Source organism: Metarhizium acridum (assembly GCF_019434415.1).
Source record: "Metarhizium acridum strain ARSEF 324 chromosome Unknown scaffold_1, whole genome shotgun sequence".
Taxonomy (NCBI): domain Eukaryota; kingdom Fungi; phylum Ascomycota; class Sordariomycetes; order Hypocreales; family Clavicipitaceae; genus Metarhizium; species Metarhizium acridum.
This window is the reverse complement of record NW_027094015.1, coordinates 265,155-278,324: the sequence shown is the minus strand read 5'-3', so window position 1 is coordinate 278,324 and position 13,170 is coordinate 265,155. Positions and strand designations below refer to the sequence as shown.

Here is a 13,170-nt window from a genome sequence, read left to right as displayed (position 1 = left end):
CAATGTACTGTTCTTTCCCAATGTCGCGGCCAATTCTGCACGCAATGTGCATTAAACCCGTCTAGAGGCCATTGATCCCTTAACCACGGTTGGTGTAAGCGGTCAGGGGTGTCACGTGACCTTGGCCGTTTTGTCTTGTTTTCCGCTTGGGCCGTTGATTCCATCTCCTCCCTACTCCGTACAAACGCTCGTACAACACCAGAGAAATTCGAGGTCAGCAGTATCACGTGATTTTTGGACTGCCGGTCGCAACTAGGAAAAAAAAGCACACTACGGCAAGCAGAGAAAAACGCCATCGCAAGAAAAAGCCTCAAAGCGCGTGAAAACTCCATGCAATTGCCGATTGGACGCTGTTAAAGCTTTGTTGTCGCTCAACACGGTCGTCAACACGTGTATTTCTACGAATCCGACCACTGAGTGCATGACGTATGTGCGTCCCCTGAGCACGCTTCTTCCAGATGGCAAGTAGTCGAGGCGCTGGCAAGAGCTAACCTTTGGATGCAAACTCTTTACAGATCCTGGCGCCGATTCATCTTGCTGCAAAGCGCGAAGGTCCTCTCGGTCACTGGCGAGGTGGACCGCGGGGCATGAATCATCCGACCGCTTATACGCCCCTCGAGTCGCTCTTCCTTTTCCAGTCGCTACTAACACACGGGGCCGACACGGGAGCGTTTGTTCGGATTTCAGAGCTACTTAGGAACAATGCGCTCGTCAAGAGCGACAAGTCGTTTGATGCGGCGCGGTTAGCTCCTGATGCGCTGCAGCAGTTGTTCTTGCTGCTGTTGCGAGAGGAGGTGAAGAGCGGGACCGGTTCGACGACAACGACAAATGCTACGACAGCAACGGCGGGTCCGGGTACAAATACAGCAGATACATCGACTTCACCGGCGTCACGGAAGAGAAAACTGGGCAGTCCGCCGTTGCCGTCGCTAAAAGACGCCTATGAGCACATCGAAAAGGTCCCGGCCTTGGTGGATCGACTATATGCTAGATATCGGGATACCATCGTAAAGGAAATCAGGGAAGATGAAGAAAAGTTTGCAACCGTTCAGAAACATATTCAGTTTCTTGAAAAGAACGAGAAGGAGAGATTAGCAAAAGCTGCGGCGAGCCAGAATGGCCCATCGATGTTGGCTCCTCGGGACGGACGTCCGATTCCTGGTCCATCGCCAACTCCCACCCCTGGGCAAGCTGGCGGCGTTAAGAGACCCGTGTCTACCACACCAGTTTATCCACCGAGACCTCCTTCAACCTCGACTACGCAACCAACAATTGCAGCGCCGAGTCACTTGCAGACGGGGGGCACGACACCAGTCCGGCCGCCGCAGCCTTCGCCAAAACCTCCGACCACCACCGGATCAGGACTCCAGGCACCGGCCGGAATGCCCCAGCCTGGGTCCAGAGTTCTGCAACCGCCTGGCCAGCCTCCGAAGCCGACACTCTCACCACGTCCAGACGCTGCTGTCGCTCTCAAGCCGAAGGAGGCCACACCTGCGGCGGGAGGGCAAGCGACAACCACGGGGACTTTGAAATGGGAGAAACCATATCAACCCCCGATACCTCAAACTCCTGGAACAGCGGGACAGACTCAGCCTTTGGCTCCCGCCAATGCGACGGCCGGGGCTTCAAAGGAACCGCAGCAGCAGCCGCGGCCTCCACAACAACAAGGACAGTATGCTGGCCAAGTGCCACCTCCGGCTGTGGTTGCCCAGGGTCGACCTATTCCAGGAAAACAGGTCCTCGTGGCCCCCCAGAATGCCGGGCAACTCTCCACTCCGTTACAGCCAGCCCCCCCTCGGCCAGGTGGAGTTTCTGCATCACAAGGTCAACTACCACAACAACATCCTCGACCGATCTCGACAACACCCGTCATTCCACCTAGCCGACCTCTCCCACCTCAGCAGGCACAACAAGCTCAACAAGCACCGAGACCGATTGCAGCAGCCTCACAAACACCGCAAAAGGGTGTCACTGGGCCCATCGCAGCTTCTCAAAAGTGGACGCCAGCCCAAGCTGCACAACAGCAGCAAACACAACGGCCGTCACCCTCGGCGTCCCCCGCCCCGTTGGCGCAGAAGGACAAGGCGTATGCCTCTCCTTATAATACCCAACCGCCACGACCAGCCATTCCGGAACACATTATTCGACAAGCAGCTGTAGCACAGGCTGCCGCTGCCGCTGCCACGCCAAACGCCAAGAAGATCAGCCCGGTCACGGCTGCTCCAAGTACGCCTGGTGCCACCACTCCAATAGCTGCGCTCACCCGCGGGTTTGGCACCAAATGGGCATCTCATTCTACTCCTTCTACACCACGACCTATTACAGCTGAACCGGAGAGCCCGGCATATGAGCCAGTCAGCCCGCCACCTCGTGATACCTCGATACTGTCTGATACGCCAAGGTCTAGTTCAAAGAGAGACTTCACCAAGGGCGGCTTGAAAGCAGATGCTGCCAAGGCGAGGAGCCGGCCACCCAGAGCCTCGCATGGAGGGCGTGGAATGAGCACCACTCCATCAGTTAGTGGGACCAGGAGAAGCCAGTCCGTTGCTTCGCAAGCCGATGAGCTTGCCATGGACCATCCAATCAGCTCCACAAAGGTTAAGCATGAAGTTCTCACCCCGCGGCACATTGAGGAAACGGGCGATACCACGGCAGACGAAAGTGTCCATGGTCGAACGAACATGGCAACTCCTGGCAGTGTCTCGTCGAGACTTGCCAAACGGAAAAGACAAGACTCACCATCTGTGCCTGCTGCACCTCCGACACAGGTTTTGTGGACTCGCGGTTTCACCAAGGTATCTTCCTCGGCTCTCGACCAGATCTCAAGCCACCGCGACGCCAACATGTTCGCTACCGGTGTCCGCGAGAGGGACGCCCCAAACTACCGGCAAATTGTACTGCAGCCCCAGGATATCACATCAATACGGTCTGCCATTAAGCAGGGGAACAAGGCTGCCTTGCAGGCAGCAAGCAGCCTTCCTGGTGGCGATCCTGGCACGGCAAGTGTCTGGCTTCCGATATCTGAAGATCTCATCCCCCCCAAGGGTATCATCAACTCTGCCCAGCTCGAACGCGAGCTGGTGCACATGTTCTGCAATGCCATCATGTATAACCCCGACCCTGACCGAGGTCCTGGTCCTGCATTCCTGAAACGTTCCCAAGACGAGGAGGAGGAAGTTGTAGGCTATCGCGTTGACGAGAACGGCGTCGTCAAGAATACACGGAGCATGTTTGTGGAAGTCGAGAAACTCCTTGGCGATCTTCGTAGCGCGGAGAAGGACCGCGGTGTACCACCGCCTTCTGCCACTCGTCAAACAAGTGTTGCGACGCCCGCAGATGACACCGCCGAGGATGAGGATGAACTAGCCGGAGATGGGAACACTGCGACCAGCGTCGTGAAAAGAAGACGGATTACGACGAGGAACTAGGGCTCCTGAAGAGTTTGCAAGACGCCTCTTCTTGGTGAGAATGAATCCCACATCAAATGCGGGCCAGTTTGACGACCGAGAGTGGACTGTTTGATTATTGTAGAGCGTTTGCATGGGCCGGTTATATTGGTGCCTTTTGGGTCTTTGGAATTTGGGATGTGGATAGCGTGTAGGATGGCATACTTGACGTTCAAAATAATTTTCTCTCGCCTTCCCCTTCATTTTTCTTTCACCGCATTCTCACGCAATTGTGTTCAGTCCAATGCACGTCCAACCACTTGCATGCGGCTGATGCATGTCACACGTGATGAATTGCAACGCTCACCAACTCACTCACTCACACAAAAGTGACTGCCCCCAGAACCCAACCTCATTAGGTTCCACGACACCCTTTAATTCCAATATCCACCCTCACCGAGGCCCATCTCTCAAAGGGAAGAAAAATACAATAAAGGGAGAAGAACAAAATGGTTGCAGAAGACGACGCATCCAGCACCAAAACCGCCTGTCCTACAGCACTCATCGCCAACGTCCTCATCCTGCCTGACGGTGAGCAGCCCGTCCACGTCGAACTATCAAATTGGGACCAGATAGACGACTTCCTCACCCGCGATCATGACGAGCACCCCGGCCAGTGGAAGATGTTTATCCTAAACGGCCTGCATACAAAGCTGGCGTCCGAGCTGGCCGTGCGGCTGGATATCGACCCCGGGTTTTTCGACAGCCACGTCTACAGAACGAGGTACATCCCTCCGCGGCGGGAGGCCACGCGAAAAGAAGGGGCCAAGGAGCAGAACCAAAGCAAAGCAGCCACAGACGCCGGCGTCCACTTCTTCCAGCTCGACTTCCCGCAGGTGGAAGAGCTCTCGGTCCCCGCGGCGATCCAGACGTCGCGGAGCTCAGAGATTCCGCTCCTGGAGACGCGGTGGATGCTCGAGGAGAACGTGCTCAGCCTGGCGCCGGACGCGAGGAAGGCGTACCTCTTGGACGGGACGCTGTACCGCTGGGACGGCGTGCTTGTGGGCGTATTTGGGTACTGGAGGAGGATGTCGTGGTGGAGTTGCGAGCGGGAGAAGACGTGTATGTCCTCTTTTTCTTTTTTTCCTTTTTTTTGCAAATTTCCAAGACAGACAAATGGATGCTAATCGCCACGGACACCAGCCGTCATGGTTATAGACGGGCCGCTGGAGGCGATTCTCCCGCCACACGTGTCGCCCGCGCAGCTCGCGACGCAGCCGTTCAGGAACAGCATCAGGCGCAAGGACGCCAACGCCGTCGAGGCCCTGGACAGCCTGTACGCGCGGTGGAGGGAGCGCCGGCGCCCGCAGACGTTTCTGGAGAGGTTCCTCGGGCAGGGCGGCGCGGCCAGCGTGTACGAGGTTGCGACCGACGTGGCGCTGCAGCAGTGGAATCTGCTCCTCGCCGCGGTGCAGGTCGACAGGGGGCCCAACCAGGCAAACTACCTGCTAGAGATCATTTCGCAGCGCATCGAGAACAACGCGCTCGACTGCCGCCGCTACACGCGCGGGGCAGGCGAGGCGGCCAACGCCTGGGGGGACCTGGGCAGGCTGCTCCCGCAGAGGAGGGACTCGGCATTTCTGCAGATGGTGACGGGCTTCCACGACAAGTTGCAGCGGCTGGAGCGGAAGCTGCCCTCGCCGCCGTCGGCCTCCAGGGTGGACGCCCTGGCGCGGGAGGTGCGCGAGGACCGGAGGGCGCTGGACCGGCTCTCGTACATGGGGGGGATCCTGCTGCCGTTTTCCATCGTGGCGGGCATGTTTTCCATGGCGGGCCGGTTCGCGGCCGGCGGGGGCCTGTTCTTTGTGTACTGGGTGCTTGCTGTGCCGGGTGTGCTGGTGGCCACGGTGCTGGTGTACGCGGACTCGCTGCGGACGAAAAAGGTCCGCAGGGTGCGCAGGGGCCGGAAGCAGCCTTCGCGGCTGGGCTGGCTGTTTGGCAGGAGGAGGAGGGACAGCGGTTCGACGACGTCGACGGACACGAGCTCCGTGTCGGGGGAGAGTGCGCGTGGTGGACAGGACGGCGGCCGTGGTGGTGGTGAGCCGGGACGATTGCGGGCGGCGACGGGGACGCCGATGCCTTGGAGATTGGGGCCGAGGCCGGTCTGGCCCGGGTTTGGGGAGGATGTGGTGAGGGCTGACGAGACGGAGGATCTGGGGTGGTGGAGGGCATTGTGGACGTTGGTTGGGTATAGGCCTCTTTGGGCTGCCGAGAGTGATATGCGTTGATGGTGTTGCTGGCCAAGATGAGTTGCATGAATGAGTCGAGGTTTGGCTTGAGTGGTTTTGTGATGGGGATGCAAGAGTGTAGATAGACTGGTTGAGCTACTGGAAAGAGGTTTGGTTTAAACGATACGAGTATGACATGCGTTACGATACTATGAAAAGATATGATGAACAACAAGATATCTGCCCAGGTATTATATGCCGCGCCCTTAAACGCCGAACCGCTGCCATAATGTTCCATGACGAAAATCAACAACCGGTTGACCAGCCTGGGAATAATGTACACCCCATATAACGTCATATTAAAGGACGCCCTTTAATCATGACCAACCCTGCCCTGTGACGTACTCGACCGATTACTCCGGCCTTCCTTCTTCCCGTTATCCTCCAACATCTTCCGCGGCCAGTCGGGACAAATGTCTATATTCTCCCTCGGAAACCACCACTCCAAGAACAAAAAGAACAGGTAGTCAATTACGACACACAAGCAAAAGAGCTTGCCCGCCCAGATGCCGCACCCATAGTAGCGCTTCAACCTGTCAATAAGCGCAAAGTTGCGAACCCTGCTGCCATTATAGCCGCCCGTGTCGAAGCCATAGAATTCCTCCTCGCTAATGGTGCCCGTGATGCCGTCGTACACCCTCTCGGTGCGCATAGCCACATTGGACCAGCTGTACATCTTCTTCACCTGCTCGTGGAACTTTTCTGTGCGGACCTTGCCTGCCCGCACGGCGGTGATGGCCTTACACGTGGCCACGACGAGATCGTCCTCCTCCGGCTTCGCAAACGTCGTCATGTGAGAAGGCAGCACCTCAGGGATGCCGCCGACTTGGGTGCAGACCACGTACAGTCCGCAGCTGGCGGCTTCGACAATGACGGTGCCAAAGGCCTCGGTGAGCGAAGGGTGGAGATAGATATGGCCGCGGATCATGACGTCGCGGACATCTTCATGGCGCACGGGGCCGAGCATCTCGACGCGGTCCTGAAGCACGTTTTGCTCAATCATCTGCTCCAAGTCAATGGCTTTGGGGCCGGAGCCCGCAATGATGAAGCGCGTGTTGGGGTGGGTTTCTAGGATGCGGGGGATGGCGGCTGTCAGCAGATCTGTGCCCTTGTTGTAGAAGAGACGGGAGATGACGACAATGGTGATCATGTCGTTTGGCCCGAGGCGTTGGGGCGAAGGGTCCGCCGCGAAGGCTGCGCCGGGAGAGGATGGGGAGTCTCTTGGGCGGAAGTTTTCTGCCACGACGGCGTTGGGGATGACGGAGACCATTAACGGATCCAGCGAGGCCCGCAGGACGGTGTTTTCCTTGCTATTGGGAGTGCGTTAGACACGGTGAGACGCGGCGGACTGGTTCTGTGTCTTCTTACCATGTGTGGCTCACACATATGCTGTGGTCAACATCGCTGAGAATGAACTTGAGCAGCTTATTGGTGAGAATGCTCGCCGCATCCGCGAAGCCAAACAGCGAATGGTCCGTAAACACCGTCCTCAGGCCCATGGTCCTTGCGTGAAGAATGCCCTCGTGGCACAAGCAACTCAGGCTGCCATGTCCATGCACAATTTCGATGCGCTCCCGGATGAAAATGTACCTAAGAATAGGGAAGAAGGAAAAGACGGTAGGGAAGGTAGCCTGGCGATAAATTACAAGAAACGGCACGTGGTACACCTTGAGCCCGTTGGTGAGATATCGAACGCCCTTTCTGTCGTCGTGAGAATGCGTAATAATGATGACCTTGTGTCCTCGGTCTATGAGCTTGCTTGAGAGCTGGTAGATGTGAGACTCGATGCCTCCTGGTTGCGGGAAGAAGAAGTCGCTGACCATGGCGATGTTGTACCGCCGGCGCGTCATTTTGACGAATTGGCGAGCGATTGTGAAGCAGGTATGAGAGAGGGTTGATTGTGTTGCGACATGGCCCCGCTGATTGTTTGATGTCCTGAGGGAGGATGTGATCGTGGCCCTCACAATACCGTACTGTCGACACTTCTTCACTTATTAGAAATTGGACGGGCCTCTTGGTGAGACGTGACATCGGGAGCTTGTCGAAAGCTCCCCGCCTAGGAGGCAGGGGTACTCCGTAGCAGGGTGGGCTTTGGGCGATAGGTTGGCGGTGAGGACTGGCAGAATTGCGATAAGAATACGGCCCGCCCAATTTTTTGGAAATGGCAGCATGGGCTTGTTTCGCAGAAATCCAATCCCACCGCATATTTGCTTCCCGGCTTGGGGCATTGGGGATCTGGAACAATGTACGCGAGGTATGTGCCTCCGTCAAAAGGCGCAAAGGTCACAGCGCCCGCTGAGCCTTCAGCCCCAAAGTCATCACCAGCTCCCAAGTCGGATGCGATAGCGTCAAAGCTTGTCGAGGAATTCAGCTACACGCGCTACGTGCCAGGAGCCAGGGCCGTGACGAAATCCTCTGCTCCGTCCGTGTCTGCCCCAAAAACAATACAATACTTCGACGAGGAGGCCGGTTCCACGCCGAAGCGGAAACGAGAACCGGCAACCGAGGAGCAGCAGGGGTCGGAGAGCAAAAAGATCAAAAGAGTCAAAGATGCTATTGCTCCTCGGGACGGCACTGCAGCGGTTGATTCCAAACCGAGTGCAAAAAAGAAAAATCGCAGAAAGCGAAAGCAACGAACCCAGGCTAACGATTCTTCTGACGATTCCGACGACGAGCCGAAACACACGACTGCTATGTCGAGCGTGAAAATACAAGACAATGTCGAGGAGCCTGAATTTCTGCAAGACAAAAACAAGACTACTCAAGAAGCTCCTCCCCTCGAAAATGTTGAAAATGTTGAAAACGGAGCCGACTCAAGAGACAGAGACAGTGATGTGGAGATGGCGGAGGCGGCTGCCCTCGAGGTGGGGGAACAAACCAAGGAAAAGAAGCCCAAACGGGAGAAGAAGAAGAAGAAGAAGAAACAAGCCAAGGGGGCAACAGAAGAAGAAGACAAAGACGACGAAAAGGATATGGCTCGGCACAAGGCAGTTTTAGAGCGCAAGGTAAAGTCCATAAAACTGGCCACCAAAGTTGCACAAACGAAACACGACGAGTCCGACGAGGAATCTGCAGAATTGCACGGTCTAGAGCCGCTACCTCAGCCAGCTCCCGTACCAGAGGACGAGTCCAAGCCAACATACGACACACTTCCCCTGTGGCTGTCCAACCCCATACGGGTTGCGCAAGACACAAAGGCGCCATTCACAGACCTGGGCATCCTACCACGACCATCGCGGATATTAGCAGACAAGGGCTACAACGAGGCCTTTGCCGTTCAGACTGCGGCCATCCCTCTACTTCTACCAACAAGTAAACACCGACCAGGAGATTTGCTAGTGTCAGCAGCCACGGGATCTGGCAAAACGCTCGCTTACGCACTGCCCATCGTCCGTGATATCAGCAACGGCGTGGTCACAAGGCTACGGGCTCTTGTGGTCCTCCCCACACGAGAACTCGTCAAGCAGGCACAGGACGTCTTTGAGGTATGTGCCAAGGCCTACGAGGGGGAAGACCGGAAGCGAGTCCGAATCGGCGTGGCCATTGGAAGTCAGTCTATCAAATCGGAACAAGAGGCCATTATCGAACGAGAGTCGCGCTATGACCCGGATGCCTACAGTAAAATACAGGAAGAACAAAGGCAGCAGCGTGCAAATACTTTTTCCGCCGACGTCGACGATACGCACGACTTGGATTCCCCCAACACCGATGTCCGCCTCGGACCTTGGAAAGGTGAAGTTGTAGACTTCTCTTCCAGAGTAGATGTCCTGATTTGCACGCCCGGCCGTCTAGTAGAACACATTGAGCAGACCCCCGGCTTCAGCCTCGACTACATCCGCTGGCTCGTCGTCGACGAGGCGGACAAGCTGCTCGCGCAAAGTTTCCAGGGCTGGCTGGACCTGGTACTGGAAAAGTTTCGGGTCAACAAATTCAGTGCTCGCGACTTTCCCGACATGGCATATTCAGGCGTTCGCAAGGTGATTCTCAGCGCGACATTGACCAGAGACCTCAGTCTCTTGAATCAGTTGGCGCTGCGGAGACCGCGGCTGATTGTGCTGGAGAATGACGGCGCCGTGCAGGTAGCGGAGCATACTCTGCCTGTGGGCTTGCGGGAGTTTGCAGTGCGGGTTCATGAGGCAAATCTTAAGCCGCTGTATCTTTTGGATCTCTTGAGGCAGTCCCACATGACGAGCCATCTTGGAAATGGAGACTCCTCGTCCACGTTGAAGGCAGATGAGGATGCCTCCGACAGCTCTGACACCTCTTCAGACTCGGATAGTTCGGATTCGGATTCAGATTCGGATTCGGATACAACCTCCGACTCGGATACTTCAGACGAGGAAAGCACAACTCCGGCGTCCAAGACGCAAATCCCCATCTCCCTCATCTTTACCAAGTCCAACGAATCTGCCCTCCGGCTCTCGCGGCTCCTCACGCTCCTCGACGCCTCACTCACCGGTCAAATCAGCACCCTGACATCCACCACGCCCACACACATTCGTCGCAAGGTACTCCGCGCATTCACAACTCCCTCATCCCCGGTGCGTCTCATTATCGCCTCCGACTTAGTCGCCCGAGGTATCGACATCCCTAAGCTCGGCCATGTCATCAACTACGACTTACCCGCCAGTGTAGCTGGCTACGTTCACCGCGTAGGTCGAACGGCTCGCGCAGGACGGTCTGGATGTGCATGGACTTTGATTGGCGATGACGAAAGCGGTTGGTTCTGGGGTAAAATTGCGAAGAACCAAGCCATAAGACGGACACAGAAGGTGGAGAGAACGAGAGTAGAAGAAATGACTGAGGAGAGAGTGCAGGCGTATGAGGCTGCATTGGCTATTCTTGGTAAGGAAGCGTTAGAATTAAGGAGAAGTAAATAAGCTGGCCATTGCGACAATTTTTACAAATACATGAGTAAATGGATAACAAACTCCAGGCGAATGCTTATTCCGTGCCCAATTGAAAAAAAAAAATAATGAAATAAAGTAAAAAATCCTTCGCTACTACGTTATATGTATGTTTTGGTCACAGGAAGGGGTCGTAATCATTCGTTATTGGGGCGTTGGGCCTCCTCATGTGAAGCAGAGGGACCAGTAGTGGGTGTCTCAATAGCGCCGTATCCTCGCTGGGTGGTCTCGCCTTGTTCGGAAGATTCTTCAGACTCTTCGGCGACAGTGGCTAGACGTCTGGAGCTTTCGTCGTCGGTCTCGCTGAATGGTTTCCAGTCTTCTGTTCGGAGGGCGGTCCACCAGGCTGTTCGTTCTCTCATGATTAAGAGGCCAATTATCTAGACACATCAGCGATGGAATTCTCGTTGCCGCACCTGGGGTCATCCGAGGGGAACAAAACTCACCTGCATCAATCCTACTATAACCACAACCCCAAAGTCAACACCCGATGCGGCCTGCAACGCCAACTTCCACGGACCCCTGCACGCTCTCGTTCGACCATGAATCTCGGCACACGTACCGACCGGTGCGTCGGAAAACGGGTAGGCCCTGTCATCTACAGAATTCAAGCCGCAGCAGCTATAAGTATCCTGTATGAACTCAATGTAGTCTGCATTCTTGGCTTGGTAGAGCTTATCCCATTCGTAGTCGATGAGGAATTCGAGCGCGGGGGACGGCACGACGCCTTCGAGGAGCAGGGTGGCGAGGATGGCGGTTATGATTGCCTGGAAGCCCTGAAGGACGATGGGGGCGAGGCGTGTAAAGATATCGCCGGATGTGAAAGTGTGCGAGGAGCGGAGGAGGTTGGGGTATACGTAGGCGTTGAGGAAGGCAGTGATGGGGAGGATGGTACTGAGGATGGTGATGGCGGACGATATGGGAAGGGAGAGGTGAATGGTGTGGTAGTGGATGACACTGGATAGTGATTATTAGCTGGTGCTTCGTGGGGATGGGCCGGGGGGGAGGGGCCTTGGATCTTTACACTGCGATGGCAAAGAGGACGACACAAGCCTTGTGGTGGTCAGCTAACTGGCTTCTTGGAGGGAGTGATGATGATGGAGACGAGTGGTGACTTACAAGCATGTAGGCGATGCCGGGGTTGAACATTGTGCTAGTCGGCAGCGCTTTTCGTGGCAAACGCAAAGCTGCTCGATAGTACGGCGTCCCGAAAAACCAAGGACTAGACCTGGGGAGATGTGGCATTAAGAAGTGGTTGGGATTGGGATCCAGATGGGCGGGTGGCCGGTTGGTAGGATGGCCTGATGGTGTCTCAAGAGGTGGTGTTTAGGCGAGCTTGCCGCGGGGCTGGCCTTGGGCAGACGTCGATATTTCAAGTATCGACCGATCATTTGCCGTTCCCGTGACGTAGTTGTGTGTTTGAACCGCCACAGTTCTTTAACTTGATTCCTGTATTGCACCAAATTCGAAGAGACAATCTATCATTAACAGGTGGGCGTGGTGCAGGTTGCGACCAAGTATATCTACGTACTAGTAGTAGGCGGGGACGAGTGCATCCGACAGACAAGCCAGCACTCAGATGGGAATTAGCCTGGTGGGTTGAGCTGACAGGCAGGTGGCTGATGGGGTGTTCCTTCTCTGTTGGAGCAGCTGTGACTGGACGAACCGTAACCTCCCCTATTTTCAACTGAGCTGCCACCAAACTTAGCAGCAGCATCGACAAGGTCAGAAGAGTCTGGAACTGGAATCGTGGCTGGCAACGTCCACGTACTTGTACGTCATAAACTCAATACCATCATCACAAGAGCGTCACCAAACGCCCATTCAACTTGACCTCTCCAAACTTTACCGAGGCCATTTTCTACTGACCGCACTCTGCACAATTTGTACCTACAGAAGGGCATATTGTCGTCGAAACCCGTGCCAGAGGATACTCCGACTGGCTACCTTCTTATCTCTGGGAATGCATTTACATCAATCACACTCGGTACAGCTTCATAAACCTGCTCAGAGTTGTGTGGAAAGCAGCAATGTTGGTCGTGCAAGGTCCACTCCCACTCTGTCACTTGAGATGCGGCAGCCGAGCATTACGAATTGCTGTTGAAATGCCACATACTGTTGCTCTCAATAAACTCGTTTCTATTCCAGCTCCCACGATCTAATCGCCCGCATGGCCGCCAAGTATCTCAGATCATCGCTCAACCACGCCAGCCTGAAAGCGGTACCCGAGCTCACTTCGCCTAAAGGCCTGCCCAGTCAAAAGACGAACCGCTCAAGCAGCTCAAACGCATGAGGTGTGGCCCTTTATCACGCAGGAACAAATATCGGCCTTTCTACACTGCAAACGATAAGACTCGTCGCAGTATGTATTCTTAATGTGGCAGGAAAGCCAGACCGTGGCCTCTAGATATGCCTTGCTGACCGTCGGTGAAAGTATCCACGGCGAAATCATGCAACAGCTTTCTGAGGCTGAATAAACACTATATCTTACACAAGGTCATCGAATACTTAAAGCATCGCCACCGGCCGAGTTTTCTTCAAGCATACGGCTCGTTCGAAGACGCCCTTGTTGTTACAACACTCAAAGAC

The 13,170-nt window shown here is 55.4% G+C and overlaps 6 protein-coding genes across 6 annotated transcripts; 4 read left to right on the top strand and 2 right to left on the bottom strand.

Moving 5' to 3' along the window:
• The first annotated feature begins 213 nt into the window (after nucleotides 1–213).
• J3458_000046 (uncharacterized protein) lies at nucleotides 214–3,620 on the top strand. Its single transcript, XM_066115911.1, has 2 exons — nucleotides 214–426; nucleotides 516–3,620. Exon 2 carries the CDS (start codon nucleotides 588–590, stop codon nucleotides 3,426–3,428), a length of 2,841 nt encoding a protein of 946 aa, XP_065977791.1. The 5' UTR covers nucleotides 214–426; nucleotides 516–587; the 3' UTR covers nucleotides 3,429–3,620.
• Nucleotides 3,621–3,895: 275 nt separating this feature from the next.
• J3458_000045 (uncharacterized protein) lies at nucleotides 3,896–4,573 on the top strand (the record flags this gene model as incomplete). Its single annotated transcript, XM_066115910.1, has 1 exon — nucleotides 3,896–4,573. The coding sequence occupies one exon, from the start codon at nucleotides 3,896–3,898 to the stop codon at nucleotides 4,571–4,573; it is 678 nt and encodes a 225-aa protein (XP_065977790.1).
• A 21-nt stretch (nucleotides 4,574–4,594) lies between these two features.
• J3458_000044 (uncharacterized protein) lies at nucleotides 4,595–5,674 on the top strand (the record flags this gene model as incomplete). The annotated part of the gene is made up of 1 exon (XM_066115909.1): nucleotides 4,595–5,674. The coding sequence occupies one exon, from the start codon at nucleotides 4,595–4,597 to the stop codon at nucleotides 5,672–5,674; it is 1,080 nt and encodes a 359-aa protein (XP_065977789.1).
• A 313-nt stretch (nucleotides 5,675–5,987) lies between these two features.
• Nucleotides 5,988–7,524, bottom strand: SPT14 (Phosphatidylinositol N-acetylglucosaminyltransferase GPI3 subunit; the record flags this gene model as incomplete). The annotated part of the gene is made up of 2 exons (XM_007814264.2): nucleotides 5,988–6,984; nucleotides 7,043–7,524. 2 exons carry the CDS (start codon nucleotides 7,522–7,524, stop codon nucleotides 5,988–5,990), a joined length of 1,479 nt encoding a protein of 492 aa, XP_007812455.1.
• Nucleotides 7,525–7,742: 218 nt separating this feature from the next.
• DBP6_1 (ATP-dependent RNA helicase dbp6) lies at nucleotides 7,743–10,554 on the top strand (the record flags this gene model as incomplete). The annotated part of the gene is made up of 1 exon (XM_007814263.2): nucleotides 7,743–10,554. Exon 1 carries the CDS (start codon nucleotides 7,918–7,920, stop codon nucleotides 10,552–10,554), a length of 2,637 nt encoding a protein of 878 aa, XP_007812454.2. The 5' UTR covers nucleotides 7,743–7,917.
• Nucleotides 10,555–10,718: 164 nt separating this feature from the next.
• Nucleotides 10,719–11,730, bottom strand: J3458_000041 (uncharacterized protein; the record flags this gene model as incomplete). Its single annotated transcript, XM_007814262.2, has 4 exons — nucleotides 10,719–10,961; nucleotides 11,028–11,538; nucleotides 11,606–11,634; nucleotides 11,701–11,730. 4 exons carry the CDS (start codon nucleotides 11,728–11,730, stop codon nucleotides 10,719–10,721), a joined length of 813 nt encoding a protein of 270 aa, XP_007812453.2.
• Nucleotides 11,731–13,170: the final 1,440 nt, after the last annotated feature.

What these genes read in the sequence shown, in the direction of transcription:
- J3458_000046 (XM_066115911.1), top strand. Translation starts at nt 588, where the DNA reads ATGAATCATCCGACCGCTTATACGCCCCTCGAGTCGCTCTTCCTTTTC.